General features: G+C 41.3%; 1 protein-coding gene across 1 annotated transcript in view; it reads right to left on the bottom strand.

The window, feature by feature from the left end:
- Nucleotides 1-18,925, bottom strand: part of CEP41 (centrosomal protein 41) — a 45,063-nt gene extending 26,138 nt beyond the window's left edge. Inside the window, exons 1-2 of the mRNA XM_032401565.1 lie at nt 18,825-18,925; nt 4,497-4,560 (exon numbers count right to left, since the gene is read on the bottom strand). Of these exons, the coding sequence (XP_032257456.1) occupies nt 4,497-4,560; nt 18,825-18,857 (97 nt within the window). The 5' untranslated portion in view covers nt 18,858-18,925. The remainder of the gene's footprint in view (nt 1-4,496; nt 4,561-18,824) is intronic.
- Between the last annotated feature and the right edge of the window lie 279 nt (nt 18,926-19,204).

Here is a 19,204-nt window from a genome sequence, read left to right as displayed (position 1 = left end):
TGGAAAGGAATAAATAAAACTTCTTTTCTGTAAATGACATTGCTGTCTACAGAGAAAAGCCCAAGGAATCTATGAGAAAAGCCCAAGGAATCTACAAAAAAAAAAAAAAAAAAAAAAAAACACACAACCAAAAACCCCAACAAACAAACAAACTCCTCTTGTACCTAATAAGTGAATCTAGCAAAGTCCTAGGATTCAGGAGAAACATACAAAAATCAGCTGTATTTCTATACATTAGCAATGAACACGATGACACCAGAATTAAAAAGACAATACCATTTACCATTGCTAAACAAAAAATGAAATACTTAGGTGTAAATCTAACAAAACATGTACAGGACACTTATGCAGCAAACTATACAGTGTTAATGAAAGAAACCCAAAGAAGATCTAAACACATGGAGAGACATACAATGGTCCCCCCCTTTATCCTCAGGGGATATATAGTCCAAGATCCCCCCCATGGACACCTGCAACCACAGATAGTACCAAACCCTGTATGTACTGTGTTTTTCCTAAACATACATGCCTATGATAAAGTTTAATTTATAAATTAGGCACAGTAAGAGATTAACAACAATAACTAATAATAAAAAAGAACAATTATAATACATACTACAATAAAAGTTATGTGAAAGCGGTCTCTCTGTTTCTCAAAACATCTTCTACCCTTCTTCTTGTGATGATGTGAGATAATAAAATGCCTGCGTGATGAGAAGTGAGGTGAATGACATAGGCATTGTGATGTAGCATGAAACTACTTTCGACCTTCTGAGATACATCAGGAGGAGGAGTGTCTGCTTCCGGACTGTGGATGACTGTGGGTAATTGAAACTGGAAAGTGAAATCCCAGATGCGGGGTAGAGGGGACTACTGTACTATAGTAATGGATTGGAAAACTCGACATAGTAAAGATGTCAATTTTTCCTAAATTGATATATGGGTTCAGTGTAACACCTATCAAAATCAGAGCAATGCTTTTTTCATAAATGTAAATGAGATTATTCTAAAATTTACATGGATTCCAAAGGAACTGGAATAGCTAAAATAATGTGTAAGGAAAAATAAAGTGGGAGTAATCAGTCTAACCAATTTTAATCAAGCCTGTGAGATATTGGCAGAGGGATAGACATAGATCAATGGAACAGAAGAGAGAACCCAGAAATGGATCCACATAAATATGCCAAACTGTTTTTTGACAAAGGTGAATGTGTAAAATTCAGTGCAGGAAAGGCAGGCTTTTAACAAATGGTGCTAGAGCAACTGGACATCCATAAGCAAAAAGTTAACTCTGATCTAAGCTGCATATCTTGTACAGAAATTATCTCAAAATGTATTATTTTCTCTCTCTTTTTTTTTTGATATTTTTATTATTTATTTATTTGAGAGAGAGCAAAAGCAGGAGCAGAGGGGGAGCAGCAGAGGGAGAGGGAGAAGCAGACTCCCCGCTGAGCAGGGAGCCTGACATGGGGCTTGATCCCAGGACTCTGGGATCATGACCTGAGCCAAAGGCAGATGCTTAACCGACTGAGCCACCCAGGTGCCCCCCCCTTTTTTTCCTTAATTTTTAAATTTATTTATCAAAGTGCATTGTTGACTTAAATGTAAAATAAAACTTTTAGGAAAAAACCTTGATAGAAAATTTCTGGGTCTAGTCTTGGCAAAGAGTTCCTAGACTTAACAGCAAAAGCATGGTCCAGAAAAGGAAACACTGATACACTGGACTTCACCACAATTAAAAACTTAGGCTCTTCAAAAGACCCTGTCAGGAGAATGAAAAGACAAGCTACAGACTGGAGAAAATATTTGCAAACCACGCATCCAACAAAGGAATGGTAGCTAGAATGTATAAGCAACACTCCACACTCAAGTTAAAGAGCAAACAATCCAATTAGAACATAGGCATAAGACATGAAGGGATACTTCACTGAGTCAGATATACAGATGGCAAATAAGTACACGAAGACCTGTTCAACATTGTTAGCCATCAGGGAAACACACATCAAAACTGCAGTGAAATGCCACTACTCTTCTATCCGAATGGCTAAAATTAAAAATGGCGACACCACCAAATGCCTGTGAGGATGTGGGGAAACTGGAGCATTCATTCATTGCTGGTAGTAATGTAAAATGGTCTAGCTACTCTGGAAAACAGTTTGGCAGTTCTCAAAAAACTGCAAATGCAACTATCATATGACCCAGTAATTGCACTTCTGGGCGTTTATCTGGGGGAAATGAAGGCTTAGATTCAAACAAAAATCAAAACATGAATGCTTATAGCACCTGTATTTGTAATAGTTAACAAGTAGAAACAATCCAGATGTCCTTCAACAGATAAATGGTTAAACTGTGGCACTTCCATACCATGGAATACTACTCAGTAAATAAAAAGGTATCAACTAACAAATGTAACAACCTGAATGAATCTCCAGAGAATTATGCTGAGTGCAAAGCCAATTCAAAAAAAAGTTGTATGATTCCACTTATATAGCATCAGTGAAATGACAAAATTATAGAATTGAAGAACAGATCAGTGGTTGTCAGGGGTTAAGGAGAGGGTGAGGGTAGAAAGTGGATATGCCTTTAAAAGGACAACATGAGGGATCCTTGTGGCTGGAAATGTTCTCTATCTAGACTTGTATGTATCAACGTCAGTACCATGGTTATGATGCTGTATAGTTTCCATAAGACGTTACTATGGGAAACTGGGTAAAGGGTACACGGAATCTCTCCGTATGATTTCTTAAAATTGTGAATCTACAATTACTTCAAAATAAAAGGTTTAATTAGGAAAACATTAGTTTAAAACTCTGAGGATATAAAAGGCTATAGGCAATTACTATCAATTATAAAAAGCAGACTGAAGTATCTCAATTTAAAAAAATTGAAATTAATTTCAGGTACTATTTATTATTAAGTCAAATTTTGGTTATGAATTGAGGAATGGAAGGGAAAGAAATGGGTTTTTGTTCACAAATCCCAATTCAATTTCCAGGAGAAAAACCTATGAAGATACAGACAAATCTATGTATCTGAAATAAACCTCAGCTCTTAAAAATTTTCATTTTAAGAAGGTTCTAAGAGAAATGCATTCCTTTATAGTTGTCTTTTAAATGTTATCTGGACCCCTCGAAAAAATATATGGCATTTTTAATCAAAGTGCTTCCTTCACAGAATAGCTTATTCCAGAGAGTGGGTCACAGGTGCAGCTGGGGGGGGGCGGGTAGAGATGGAGGAGTTGAAGGCGTTTGTGGTAGAAGGAATGAGGCTGGGGGAAAAGCTGGGACAGCTGGCCAAAGAGACAGTGGCCAGGCTTCACACCAGGTCTCTCGATGCATCATCGACTTCTTCACCCTGCGTTCAAATCCTCGTTCTGTCTCCTTTTATTGAACTTCAAGTAAATCACACAATCTCTGTGCCACAATTTCCTCCTCCTCAAAAACGGAGATAAAATTTTCTACCTCCCATCAAACAGGATATTTGCAAGGATAAATATCTGTACAGCTTGGAAATGTTTGAAAGAAAGGTCCCAAGAAATTGTATCTGCAAAGGTGGTTCATTTAAAACATTCCATTGAAGTTCATTTTATATGAGCAAACTTGCATAATGGAAGACAGTAATTTCGAAGGAGACTGGAGGAAAGAAAGACAAAATGAATGAGATTTAAACCAAGTCAGTATCTCGTCTGTATCTCCTCAGTTGTCCTCAGGTTACTGGTGGCAAATTCAGCATTACCAAAGGCATGTGGTGCCCCAATCCACTAGCAAAACCATCTCAATAGAATGGATTCGCCACAGCAGACTTTAAACGGTTGAAAAACGAAACGAATAAGAAATCACAATCTCACAAGCCTGCAGATCCACTAGGGACCTGGGGAGTGGTCTGCATCATGACACTGAAGAATGTTAAGAGCTTGGAAATAAGCAATGCGACTCTTAAATTTCATTTTACCTGAACTGAAGCACGAATTGAGTTTTCTCTGATATTTGAGTTACTCATTCAGGTCTGTCTGCCTGCACTTGAATCTAAGCTCTTTGACTGCAAAAGTCACAATTCACACTCATCTTTCTATGTCCCCTAGTCCATAACTTTGCATGTAGTTGGCACTCTGCAAATACTGAATTGAACAAATGTGTACAAATATTATCTATTACTCAGAGTTTAAAGGAATATATTTAAGGTGCTCCAAAAGAGAGGTCCACTCCCCCACCCCCGGATATTTATTTAGCCTCAGCCTTGTAACTTACTGAACAAGGTTTTCATCAGTTTCTCGATTTATAAGAAGCTAAGTTATGTAAATGGAAACTTTTACTGATAATCTGAAAAAAAAAAAAAAAAGCTTTCAAAGATAAAGCCTGAGCCTGGAAGGCCAGGGGGTGAGAACGGAGAAACTTTGAGCTTTGATTGACAGCAGGAGTAACAGCCTGCTTCTTGCCAATAATTCGTTATTGGATCTTTTTTTTTTTTTAAGTTTTAATTTTCTAATATTTACTCACCAGTATCCAGTCTTGACTTGATATGCTGATACCTTGGGTTTTGTGGTATTCTTTTGGTCAGATACTAAAAAATAAGAAAATTCACAATTAATTGAGTTAATGTAAAAATAAGGGCAACAAAGGTGGGAAAGAATCAGATATTTAAAAAATAGAACAGATGCTAAAATTTCATCCAGTTTAAAGAAGGAAGGCGCTCTAGAGGCCCAACTGTCCCTTCAATCGAGGACTCTTCAGCATTTCCACAGGTGAAGATGGTTATCTTGTTTCTGTCAAAATATTTTCATTTTTTGTCAAAATAATCTCATAGCACTATGTAATTCGGGGGGAAAAAAAAACTCTTAAAAAATTATTTCTGACATTGAGCCAAATTAGTCTCCCTCTAAGTTCCATCCAATCCACTGTGACAACCCAGAATAAGACACGCCCCCCCCCACACCCCCCTGCCTCAAGAAATCTGTGAAAATAACTAAAGACAGCTCTCTCACCCTTCTTTTTAGTTTTACTCTTTGTACGACGATTTCTAGGCCATCTCCTTTGGACACCCTCTAGATTTTATCCACATCTGCCCTGAAAAGTAGCACTTGGACCCAGACCTGAGCACCATGCCCAGATGCCGCCGGGCCAGGACCCGGTTTGGCAGTCCTCCCCTGCTGCTTGCCTGGAGTCTGAGGCTCCGCAGATGTCACCATGATGGCATCTGCTCTTGGGGCAGCCGAGGCTCATCACAGGCCCAGGGTGAATTTGTGGTCATCAAAAAATGGCTATGTCAGGTCTCCCTTGTCCTGTACTCAGGGAGTGAACTCTTAAGTCCAAGCACAAGACATTTACACATATTAAGTTTCAGGGGCATTGGCGAAAGCCATTCAAGTGAGGGAAGGCTGGTGAATTGACATTTCAAGATATAGGTTTCTTGCTCAGGCCTTTTCTGGCCTACAAGTATGAACATCATACGCTCAGTCACAGGCAGCTGTAGAATATGAAATTAAAACTGGCCAATACATTTCTGGCTTCATCTTCCAACCCTCATACACATGTTCCCATGTTGACGTTGCCCGAGTGCTTCCCTAACTTGCTGCGCTCACTCAAGTCTCCAAGGCTTAGCAAACGTCTGCGTAGAATGCCTTTCCTTGACTTGTCCTTGGGCAGAACCTTACTTTCTCTGTAAGCTGTCCGAGGTGGAATCAGGCATTTCTTCTCCCTGGCTCCCAGAGTACCCTCTACCATTGTTTACACCCCGAGCTTCTTCTCTAGATTTCCTCGAAGGCAGGGACAATGACTTATGCATATCTGTATTCACCCAGGACCTAGTATGTGGTAGGCACATTTACTGATATGGAGCAAACAAGTGAGTGTCTAGAATGCAAAGTATAGTGGCACCTGGGTGGCTCAGTCAGTTAAGTGTCTGCCTTCGGCTCAGGTCACGATCCCAGGGTCCTGGGATCAAGCCCCGAATCAGGCTCCCTGCTCAGCAGGGAACCTGCTTCTCCCTCTGCCTGCCTGAGCTCTCTCTCTGACAAATAAATAAATAAAATCTTTAAAAAAAAAAAATAGAGTGCAGAGTATCTTATAGTAATTACCTGGTTCCTTGGAAGAGAACACCAAACTTTATTATTATTTTCAAAAATTATTTTTATTTATTTATTAACTAATCTCTATACCCAATGTGGGGCTTGAACTCATGACCCCGAGATTAAGAGTCATTTGCTCTACCGGCTGAAAGAAAGAAGAAGAAAAAAAAATCAGGTGGAGAACACCAAACTTTAAAACCCGTATCATTTGCCCTTGAAAACACAGTTAACTACAGCATGTCCTGCTGGCCAGAGTTTTAGATTTCAGAGACCAGGAAGAATTTTTTAAAACTGGGGGCACCTATAGAGAAAAACCAACTTTTAATTTTGCCAAGAAAGGACCTTAAAAAAAAAAAGCACAAAACCTCATAACTAGCACCTGCCATTTTAATACCTAAAAAGTAAGGAAGAAAAAAAAATCCCAGAATAAAAAGATTGGTCCTTTAGTGTTATTAAAAAACTCGTGACATAGTCTGTGTTTTCCATTTCACTCCAGGCAAGTGAATACTTAGCATTGGGCCTCAGATGTGTGTGTGTATGTGTGTGGAAACCCTGAGCTATTTCATTCCTAGAGAAAGACTGGAAAACTCCGGTCTCCATCTGTCCAGTAACCTGCTGTCTTTAAGAGAAATCGACTCTAACATCAATTCCAACTCCTTCCTAGATGAAGATAGAAGATTCTTCAGTGAGAGAAGGGAAATATTTAAAGACTGAAAAGGGGAACTTTAGAATAAGATCCCCCAGAGGAAGACAATATCATAGCAAAACAAATCTAAAAAACCCAAAAATGCAAACAAAAAAACCAGGGAAAACATGCATCTGGTAAACTGAGTCAAGAAAAGCTAATAGTAGAATTCCGTTATCTTAGGCTAAGGGATTTTAATTTTTTTTTGTACTCTGTATTTTCATAATTTCTATATGCTATTTCCTGTTTTTACTTTTGTTTTGTTTTGTTTTCCACTAGTTTCCTAGCAAAGTGTCTTTTGAAAAACTCCAGGCTAGTCTCTGCTGAACCAAGGGGATTTGTCCATACCTAAGCCAAAATAGCTAAGAAGTGAGGATGTCTCTGGGGACCAGGTGTGGTGGCAGCAGAATGATGGGGGGAGAGAGTGTGGACAGCTGCAGTCGCTGGGCCCTTCCTGCCCCCGGTTTTCCCTTACAGAGACTAATGAGAAATCCATATGCTGCAAGTAGAAAAATGTAGTGTCTCTTTTCCATTTTCCCCTTTTGGACCCACTTCTTGTTCCTAACCTTCTGGTGCCAACCACAACGTAAAACTTGGTGCTTCACTCTAAGCAGACTACCATAGATTTTATGGAACTGCCATACTTTTTTCCTTAAAATTCTTGCTTTGGGGGTGACTGTTTCTTGACCTACTGACCAACTGGCTTTTTTCAATTACATAAACAGGACGGAATGGTGGAAAGTGAAAGAGCTGAGAAAAGAAGCTGTTTCAAGGACTATTCATTCATTCAACAAAGCCTTATTGAGCACTAACCATTCAGGCAACATTTACTGGAGGAGTGAGCCGCTCTGCAGAGGACACACAGCCATCCAGCTCTCGGTGGTGCTGGGAAGGAAGACAAGCCAACAAAGAGATACCACACTACATGATGAAAAGGAGAGGGAAGGAGGGAGTGCAACAGGAGCTTGTGGGATCGGCACCTGATCCTGAGTAAAAGAGTCAAGAACTATGTCCTGAGCACTGACTTCTGGGCCGAAATCTGATGGCCAAGAGAATTAGTCAGACTAAAGGAGTAATGGGTGGAAGCGGCAGGGTTTCTGGGTAGACCTGAAGCATAGAGGGCATCATGGGGTCAGATGAGGCTGAAGAGGCAGGGAGGGCAGTTCCTAAGGGCCTTGTATCCAGAGTAAGAAACCAGGATTTTTTTTCCTGTAGATGGCAATTTTGCTCCCCCTGCGCCCGGAGACGACTGTCAATGTCTGCAGATATTCTAGGTTGTCAGAACTGGGTGGTGGTGGTGGGGATGCTACTGGTATCCAGTGAGTAGAGGCCGGGGATGCTGCGAAACATCCTACAATGACAGGGAAGTCCCCCACGGCAAAGAATGAGCTGGCCCCAAATGTCAATAGTGCCGAAGTTGAGAAACCCTAGTGCAGATGATTGGGGAGTCATCGAAGAAAGTTTAAGGAGAAGTGATGGGATTATCTTTCCATTTTAGAAAGCTCACTCTGGCAGCATTCTGGAGAACTAATAGGATCGTTGTCAAGGATGGAGGCACGAAGATCAGTTAAGAGGCAGTTGTACTAAGAAACATCTGTGGTGCTAAGGAAGTGACAGTAGACACGAGGAAGAAGAGACAGTTTCAAGAAATCTTTAAAGATGTAAAATCAATATGATTGAAAACTGACTGGTAGAACAGGGGGAGGACAGTGATATCATTCCCCAAAAAAGGGACTTAAGGAGGAAGCATCAGTTGAAAAACATAATGTTTTTCACGTTGAGGCATGTTGAGTATGTGGTATCTGCGGGTTGTCCAAAATGGAAGTGGTGAGCTGGTTGTTTGGGTCTGAGATCAGGAGAGAAATCTGGGGTTGCAGAAATAAGATTTGGAGGTTGTTGGACAAAATCACCATCAGAGATTGTGTAAGACGGAGAAGAAAAAACCCCAGCACTTAAGGTCAGGTAGAGAAAAGCACTGTGCATGAGATTCACGAGAGGCCAAAAGAAAGTGGGTCATGAAAATTAAAGAAGAGTTTCAGGAAGAAGGGAGTGGTCAACAGTGATCAATGCTGTCAAGTCTGAGAACAAGAGGTCAAACATGAACAAGTGAGCAAGAATGCAGGTCAAGTAAGAGAATAACAAAGTAAGTTTGGATTGAACAAAGCAGGACATTGTTGACGACCCTGGTGGATGAGGTTACAGTAAATTGACAGAAGCAGAAGCAAAAACAGCAGGTTGTATGAAACGGGGAGGGAGGAAAGAAGATAGTAGCCAGATGGCCTTTTTTTTTCCTTGAGAGTTGTGAAGGAATTAGTTTTTGTTGTTGCTTTGTTTTGTTTTGGAAGAAAGGAGAGATTTGAGGATGTTTAGAGGCTAGATAGGAGGCGTTGGAAATGAAGCAGGAAGGTATGGAAAGGAGGGAGTGGGAGAGGATGAGGCCCAGAGCCCAGGTGGAAGGTTCAGCTTTGGTTATGTATTTAAGGAAAAGATATCAGATAGGTGGTCATGATGAAGTTTATCAGGAGGAGGGAGGAGGCTGAGAAGGTTCATGTCTGTGGTATTATCAGTGAGCAATGAAAAATGTCAAAGACCATTTGAGGGTTTACATCCCTAGAAAGGGTCCAAAGATAATGTCCTCCCTGTCTACCCATGACATCCCAGCGACTTCATTGCTACTCGGCTTTCAAGACCCAGCACAGACATACCTTCCGAGAAGACTACTGGGAAGGCCCCAGGCAGATGGAAATCTCCCTCCTGCCCAGACTATGACAGCACTTTGTACGAATCACACTCCTTACTTCCTGAGCTTGGGACATGGCTCAACCTCTTGGATCTCTCTACCTGCTGCAGGGCCTCCCACCAGTGTGAGCAGTAAGGACAGCCTAAAGGATGAAGATGGCTCTGGGCCCTGAGCAGCACAGAATGCGCACGCCGGCACCACGGGATGCTCTAGGAATCTGAAGCATAGGGAGCATTCATACACTGGGGGTGATGTGGGAGACTTTATGGAAGAAATGGCATTGGAGTTGGGTTTTAAGGGTTGAACTTCTACGGATAAAGATAGGGGAAAAGGATGGAAAAAGTATTTCAAGTGGAGAGAATTATAATAGCGAAGCCACTTTAAAAGCATGTTGAAAGAACCCCACATTGTTCAATTGGCTAGAGAAGGTACAACAACAATAATGAAGATAATCCCTGCTAATATCTACTGAGCACTTAACCATGTTGTCAGGCACTCGACTAAGCATTTTACCTACATTATCTCATTTAACCCTCACAACCACCCCTGATGCAGATATTAGTAATATCTTCATTCAGCATATTAGGAAACAGGGGCACAGAGATGGGATGGACTTCCCGACGCTAGTCAGCTGGTGAGAAGGTAGAACCTGGAATGAAACTGGGTAGTCTGCCTCTAGAGCTTGCCCCCTTCCACACATCTGAATACCAGATCCACCAATGGGTTTTAGATGGCCCATGAGTCCTGTGAAACTATGAAAAATTTTGTGTATGTGCATTTTTCTGGGGAAAGGGTTCTGTGATTTTCACCAAATTTTCAAAGGGGTTTATAACCCAAAAAGGGTTAAGAACCATGGGTATATGAAATCCTGTGCTGTATGGTAGGACATGGACACGTAGGCTCCAAGTAGAGAAGACTGAATGTACACTGAGGGTCTGGAAGAGGCCATGAGGACAACAGAAGGTAACAAAAATACTGAGCTGTGAGCTGTATCATTGCAAGAGTATTTTGGCAGATTACTAACATATGCAAAGTAAGACCGGGCTTTATTGAATACATGGATGTCGGAGAGGGGAGAAGAATGAGAAGTCAACAATGGGATTTTTCTGAAAGCAAATCACTAAAAAATGAATGAGATAGTCTGAATCTCAAATTGTTCAAACATGAATGTGCTTTTCTGACTTCCCACCTCTCTCAAAATGAAACTCCCAAGGTTGGTTGTATTTCAATTGCAACATATATAATAAGATTTACATTTAAAGGATTCTTAAAAATACCATTATACATTTTGTTCAGAATTTCCCTACTTATCTCCTTTGTATAGACAGGAGGTCCATAAAATGAAGGAAATGAATTCAATCTTGAAAAGAATCTCATTTAAGGCAATCTTACGTTTAACATAGGTCTTTGAAAGGAGAACATTTTTTTTTTAAATGGCAGTTTTAATCTGGTCCAATTCTACTGATCTCAAACACCAACCTTGACCCTGTATGCACATGTAGCAGCCCCTACTTCGCTAGCGGCTACTACCTATGGCTGACTGTATTTTTCAAGATGTTTGCAAGAGAATTTCCCATCTCACTTACGCTGTGATGTTGAAACTCCTCCCACAGGGGGCCAATGCCCCCCCACCCCCCTTGCTTGAATCTGGATGAAAGTGCTGCCTTATGACTTCTGAGGCTAGATCATAAAGGGCAATACAGCTTCCACCTGGTTCTCCTGGGACACTTGTTCTTGGGACTCAGCTACCATGTTGTGAGGAAGGCCAAGCCACATGGAAAAGGCCATTTGTAGGTGGTATGGCTGACGGCCCCTGCTGAGGTACTTGCCAACAGACTGTATCCATGGCCTTGAAGAAGCCTTCAAGATCACTCTAGCCCCAACTTCTGTCTGCCTGCAAAACCACATGAGATCCCAAATAAGCAGCACCTAACTGAGCCTGGTCAACCTTCAGAACCATAGAGATCATAATAAAATGACTATTATTTTAAGTCACTAAACATGAGGTGATTCGTGATGAATCAATATATAACTGGAATATATTTTCTAATATATAATTGGAATGCCTTCCGGGTATCTGCGCTTTACTCCTCAATCCACTGCAGCATGGCTACTGTCCCCACCATTCTAGTAAGGTTCCTGTGGCAGCTCGCCAACATCAGAGATCCCCTAATTGCTGAATATAATGGTGACTTCCCATTCTTTAACTCACTTCACCTTTCTGTACCTTTTGACCCTGTCATACAGCCCCACCTTCTTCAGTTTCCACTCCCTTGCCTTTAGTGATATCTCTCTCCCCGATTCTCCAATGACACATGGATCACTTCTGTCAGCTGCTTAAACACTGTGTTCCCCAGGATTCCATCTTCTCAATCTACAGGTTCTCTGAGAGCCACACACTTAGGTTTAATTCCATTTATATGCTTGATATCCAAGTAGGGAACTATGGCCTGACTTTTCCTCCCAGCTCAGGCATATATTCATTTACTCATTCAACAGATGTTTACTGCATGCCAGGCAGTGGGACAATACATACAAGGACCCTAGTTTATGTTCTTGTAAGTATGCCAGAAATAAGCAAATATAGATTACAAATAAAATAATTACAGATCATGATCTACTGGGTGAAGATAGCATATTGAACACATGCATTTAAAATCACTTCCTTCCAAAACCTCAATTTTGTCTTCTATTTTAAGGACATAGAGTTCAAAAAACCAGAGCGAGTGGGAGAAGTGACAGCAATAGATTTTTGAATTCTAGAAAGCAGATCAACAGTAAAAATGACTTGACTGACTCAAGGGAAAGCCAAGAACAATTCTTAAAAGGCTTAGGAATTGACAGCCTCAAGCACCTCCAGGAGTGGGGAGCAAAAGGAGTGGCTGAAATAAGGAAGATTGTTTGAAGGCTGATGAGAAGCAACTTGATCTCCAAATCCCTGTCCCCTGCGTGCTACTGGGTGACTGCCCCTCCCCCACCACAGTAGCTATCTATAGATTTATTCCCTGAGAAGGATTTCTGGACTGGGATGTCTTTAGACAGAGAAAGGTAGAGATATCATTACTGAAAATAGGGGCATTAAGTGAATGATGCAAACTAATGTTGAGATTTAGCTCCTAGCCCTAATTCCTCCAGGAATTCAGCTAGGCTTTTACTCTCAGAAGAATGAGGGAATTCTCTGAGGAAAATCACCAACCTAAGAGAAAAGAGCTGAAGGTGTAGATTTGGGAGGATAGTCGCCCAAATCATGGCCCAGTGAGATCTTCCTGTAATTAGGCTCACCATCAGCAAGCCCCTCTCAGATAAACAGATCCCAATCACCTGTTTAAGTTTCTAACTCAAAAACATAAATTAATAATTTAGGATTAAAAGAAGCCTCAGAACATTGCTGTGAATTTTGGGGGCACACAAAGCCCTAATCTCCAGTGTAACTGTATTTGGAGACAGGGCCTTTAGGAGGTAATTAAGGTTAAAGAAGATCATAAGGATGGGGCACAAGTGTAATAGGATTAGTGTCCTTACAAAAAGAGACACCAAAGAGCTTCCCCCTCTTTACAAGTACACGCAGAAAGAAATCTAGGAATACACAATGAGAAGGCAGCCATCTGCAAGGCAAGAGAGACCTCTCACCAGAAACTAAACTGGCCAGCACCTTGATCTTGAACTTTCCAGTACTCCAAAACTGCCTGCCAGAAATAAATTTGTTGTTTAAGCAACCCAGTCTGTGACATTTTGTTATGGCAGCCTGAGTTAACTAATACTAATCTCCAACAAAACAAAAAGAAAAATAGCAATAGGAAGGAAATAGACTATGCAGGGGAAAAAAATATTTCAAAAAACTATCATTAGAGAAACGAAAACACACATACACAAAAACTTGTCCATGAATATTCATAGTAGCATCATTCATTACAGCACCAAAGTAGAAACAACCCAAATGTCCATCAGAAAGAACAAATAAAATATGTATATCTATGTCAAGGAATATCATTCAGCAGTAGAAAGGAATGAAGTACGAAGACATGATATAACATTATAATTTAAAACATTATTCTAAGTTAATTAAAGAAGCCAGTCACAAAAGACCACATTTTGCATGACTCATTTATATGAAATGTAGACAACAGGCAAATATAGAGACAAAGCAGATTAGTGATTGTCAAGACTAGATAGGGGAGACAATGGGAAAATTGGGGAATGATAGCTAAAGGTTACAGAATTTTTTTGGTATAATGAAAATGTTCTTTTTGGTGTAATGAAAATTAGTGATGATTGCACAACTCTGTGATATATTAAAACCACTGAATTGTATACTTTAGATGGGTGAATTATATCTCATAATGCTGTTAGTAAAAACATTAAAATTTAACAAGTAACAAAAATTAAAAAAAAAAACTTTTGCTCTACAAGCAGACCAAGTACTTATGTAAGAGTTAAAAGAAAAGAATTAGGGTGCCTGGGTGGCTCAGTTGGTTAAGCAACTGCCTTCGGCTCAGGTCATGATCCTGGAGTCCTGGGATCGAGTTCCGCATCGGGCTCCCTGCTCAGCGGGGAGTCTGCTTCTCCCTCTGACCCTCCCCCCGCTCAATGCTCCCTCTATCTCATTCTCTCTCTCAAATAAATAAATAAAATCTTTAAAAAAAAAAGCAATCCTTGCTACCTTTAAAAAAAAAAGAAAAGAATTAAGTTGACCTATATTTGTCTGAAATGGAAAGATCTCCAAGACTTAGTGTTAAGTACAAAGAGCAAGCCAAAAAGCCATATATATAATGTTATGACATTTGGGTAAAAGAAAAGCACAAAATAAAACTCTTTCTACACATACAAGTGCGCACACACACACACACAAATGCACAGAGAACATTTTGGAAAAGATAACTGGAAACAAATGATAAATAGTGATGTAGGAAAATTTTCCTACATTGTTTATAAAAGTTTAGAAATAGTATAGAATAAAAATAAAGGTAGATAGGAACTCCAAGAAAAACAAAAAGTAGTAAGAAAGAAAATGTAACTGTAATGATCACTGCTTTGGCAATAATCAATATTTACACAGTCACAAGCAAACACACAAAACAACAGTAAAAAAATCCAATTAGAAATTAGGCAAAAGATACAAAGAGATATTTTTTTGAAGAGGATATATGTATGGCAAATAAGCACATGAAAAAATTTAAGATGTTCAACCTCGGTATCCATTGGGGAAATACAAGTTCAGACCATTATGAGATGTCACAGTGTATCTATTAAAACAACTAAAAGAGGGGCGTCTGGGTGGCTCAGTTAAGCGTCCAACTCTTGATTCTGGCTTGGGTCATGATCCCAGGGTCATCAGATCAAGCCCCACATTGGGCTCTGTGCTGGGCGTGGAGCCTGCTTGAGATTCTCTCTTCCTCTACCTCTGCCCCTCCCTCCCCCCTCCTCACTCCCTCTCTAAAAACAAACACAAAAAAACCCCACAAAAAACAAAAAAACTCAACTAAAATAAAAATACTGACAGTACCAGATGTTGCCAAGAATGTGCAAAAATTCATCTCTCATTCACTGGTGATGAGAATGTAAAATGGTACAGTCACTCTGGAAAATAGTTTGGCAGTTTCTAAAAAACTAAATGTAAGCTCACATACAACCCAGCAACTACACCCCCAGGCATCTATCCCAGAGAAATGAAAATTGACATCCATACAAACAGCTGTACCCAAAAGTTCATATCTTTATTCATAATAGCCTCAAACTGAAAACAACCAAAATATCCTATAATAGTTGAATGGTTAAACAAACTGTTATACATACATACCGCAGAATACTAATCAGCAATAAAAGGAATGAACTATTGCTATAGGCAACAACTTGAATGTGTCTCAAGGACATTATTCTGAGTGAAAAAAGCCAATCTCAAAAGGTCACATATCATGTGATTCCATTTATGTAACATTTCCAAATGACAAAATTACAGAAATGGAGAACACATTAGTGATTGCCAGGGGTTAGGATGGTGAGGCAGAGGAAAGTGGAAATGACTAGGAAGGGGTAGTACGAGGGAGATATTTCTGGTGATGGAATAGTTCTGTATTTTGATTATAAATCTAAACACATGCAATCTTGATTATATTAAATCTACACATGTGAAAAAATAGCCTAGAATTATACACACATTTTACAAATGTCAATCTGTACAAATTTATGGCTTTGATATTGTATTATACTTACATAAAATATAATCAATGGGGGAAACTGGGTGAAGGTCCATGGGACTGTACTATTTTTGCAACTTCCTGTGAATCTACAGTTATTTCAAAATAAAATGTTTATTTATTTATTTATTTATTTTTAAAGATTTTATTTATTTATTTGAGAGAGAGAATGAGACAGAGAGAGCATGAGAGGGTCAGAGGGAGAAGCAGACTCCCTGCCGAGCAGGGAGCCCGATGTGGGACTCGATCCCGGGACTCCAGGATCATGACCTGAGCCGAAGGCAGTCGCTTAACCAACTGAGCCACCCAGGCGCCCTATTTTTTTTTTTTAAGATTTTATTTATTTATTTGACAGAGACAGACACGAGAGAAGGAACACAAGCAGGGGGAGTGGGAGAGGGAGAAGCAGGCTTCCCGCAGAGCAGGGAGCCTGATGCGGGGCTCGATTCCAGGACCCTGGGATCATGACCTGAACTGAAGGTAGACGCTTAACGACTGAGCCACCCAGGTGCCCCATCAAAATAAAATGTTTTTTTAAAAGGACATCAGAGTTCAAAACAGAGGTCTTAAGAATTAAAAACACAGGGGCGCCTGGGTGGCTCAGTTGGTTAAGCAACTGCCTTCAGCTCAGGTCATGATCCTGGAGCCCCAGGATGGAGTCCCGGATCAGGCTCCCTGCTCAGTGGGAAGCCTGCTTCTCCCTCTGACCCTACCCCCTCTCGTGCACTCTCTCTCTCTCACTCTCTCTCTCTCTCTCTCTCGCAAATAAATAAAATCTTAAAAAAAAAAAAGAATTAAAAACACAACAGCAGAAATTAAATAGGATTAGAAGATAAAGTTAAACAAATCTCCAAAAGAGAGCAAAAAGACAAAGATGTGGAAAACAGGAAATAAAGTTTAAGAAAATTAGAGAACCAGTCTTATAGAAGCAACATGAAAATAATGAATTAAAGAAAAAGAGGATGGAGAAAATAGGAAGGAGAAGTCAACAACAAAATAATTCAACAAAATTTCACAGAATAGAAAGACATGAATTTCTGGTGCCCACCAAAATGAGTGAAAAGAGACCCATAGCAAGGAATATCTTTATGAAACACAACACTGGTAACATAGAGAAGATTCTACAAGCTTCTAAAAAGGAAAAATCAAGTCAAGTACAAAGGTACAGCATGGCTTTGGACTTCACGGCAACACTGGATGCTAGAAAACTATAATGCAATGTTTTCAAAACGCTGATGGTTTCCAACCAAGAATTCTATACTCCACCAAACTTGCAGGGAAATAAATGTGAAGGCAGAATAACAGCATTTTCAGACATGCCTAACATTTTAGATATAAATAAAAAAGTTATTTCTCATGCACTCTTTTTCAAGAAATTACTGGAAAATATGCTCCACTAACACAAGAAAGTTGGACATCTTCCTCTAGGACACAAATGTATGACCACACAGAGCATCCCAGCTCCCATCCCCCTATACTCCTCTTTCTCCCACATTCCTGATCTCATTAATGACATGGGCACTGATGAGTAGCCCAAGCTGGGAAACTAAGTCATCCATTCCAATCTCATTTCTCAAAGCTAATCATGAAGTCTTAATGATTTAATTACCTAAATATTTCTCATTTCTGTCCCATGTTCCATGACCTTCCTTTAGGTCTATATCGTAAATACCACCTACCCAATCTGCCTACCTCCAGTCCTGGCCTCCTCCTTTCTCCACAACGTGGCTACAGCCCTCTGCCTAAAATGCAAATCTGACCACATCACTCGGTTACTTAAAACTCCTCAAAAGCTTCTTAAATTCAGACCAGCAGGCAAGATAAATATGTGACAAATTGCCACTCTCCACACCTACCTCCCCCACCTTCATGGTAGAGATTATATTTGATCATGGTACTCTCCTGCAGAGCCTCACAATTTTCCTCAACACAGCACATAGACATCCACCATGAAATGAAATAATTTGCAACTCCTGTTCGGTATAAAGGCCAAGTACTTTAGCAAGGCACAGAAGGCCCTTCCAGGCTTTACTCCAGCTTCTCTAGAGGGAACTGTCCACTCCCACGTTTCACACCTCCTCATCTTTGCTCTTGCTATTCTCTACTTGAGATGCTTCCTCACCTGGCTACCCACCTTGCCATTTCAGGCCATCTCCAGGACCCTTCCCTCACTTCCTTGAGTCCAATCTTTCCTCTGTGCTCTCTCAACTTGTCCCCCAACCACATCGCATTCAAATTCTGTTTCCAAGTCTCCCTCACTAGACTGAATTTATTAAAGGACAAATGCCTTGTCTTACTCTCTTTGTATTTCTAGCACGGACTGCAGTGTAAGAGTCCAATAAACAGGGGCGCCTGGGTGGCTCAGTTGGTTAAGCGACTGCCTTCAGCTCAGGTCACGATCCTGGAGTCCCGGGATCGAGTCCCGCATCGGGCTCCCTGCTCGGCAGGGAGTCTGCTTCTCCCTCTGACCCTCCTCCCTCTCATGCTCTCTGTCTCTCATTCTCTCTCTCTCTCAAATAAATAAATAAAATCTTTAAAAAAAAAAAAAAAAAAAGGAAAATTACCTTTAAAAAAAAAAAAAAGAGTCCAATAAACATTTGTTGAAATTAATTGCCACAAATGCAGCAGGGCCCTAGGGGTGAAACAGACAAGAAAGGAAATGGTCCTACAGGGAAGAGGGTAAACTAAGGTCCTATTTTGCGTCCTTTCCAAATGGCTTGATCTGCTTATTCCCACTCTTCCTGTATCCCCATAATCAGAAATGATGGCTCCTTTTGATTTTGCTCCTTTAGTGTTCGGGGCGTTCATGCATATGTTCGTTATGTTGTGTAACTGCCACGCCTAGACTGTAAGCCCTTTGAGGGAAGGGGCTGTGTCTTCGTGCACCTGGCTCCTCTGGGCGACAAATGCCAGGCCACAGCGAGCATGTGCGGGAGAGTGGCCTCTCACCACCGGACAACGGCCTCGGCTCCGAGGCCCCCAGGCCCGCCCCGCCTCCCTCCGCTCTCCAGACCCCTCCTCACGCCGGCCGCTTCCCGCCTTCCGGCCGGCGGAAGTCGCTAGCTGCTCTTCCCTGCCCACGTGGAGCCTTTTCCGGTGCGCCCGCCCCCTCCGGCTCTCGGATCCGGACCTGGCCCTCACCTCAGGATTCCCAATGTGCCTCCGGACAGACATATTTCCTCCAACCGACCACGCGGGGTTTCTAGCCTCACCGGTAGCCTCTAACCCTAGCTTCCTACCCCCACAACCTCTCTCGGCCGCCTCTTTACAACCTCTACTCCGATTGGTCTCCCTTCTCCGGCTAGCCAATGGAGGCCCTTTTTACTCTCTCATTGTAGGGTCAAGGGAGAGCGAGACGCCGCTCAATGGTTGCCACAGGCAACGGGGGGACGCCAGCTGCCGAGGCCTTTTGTGCTCTCGGCAGGGCCCAGCAGGCTGCTGCGGGAGCGCGGGAAGAGGGGCGCGGGGGAAGGGCAGGCTAGCGCCTGCGCGTGAGCCGATGCGCGGAGCCCAGGGAGGGG

Source organism: Phoca vitulina, unplaced genomic scaffold (assembly GCF_004348235.1).
Source record: "Phoca vitulina isolate PV1807 unplaced genomic scaffold, GSC_HSeal_1.0 scaffold4, whole genome shotgun sequence".
Lineage (NCBI taxonomy): Eukaryota > Metazoa > Chordata > Mammalia > Carnivora > Phocidae > Phoca > Phoca vitulina.
Note: the sequence above shows the minus strand (reverse complement) of the source record. Positions and strands in the feature narration are given on the sequence as shown.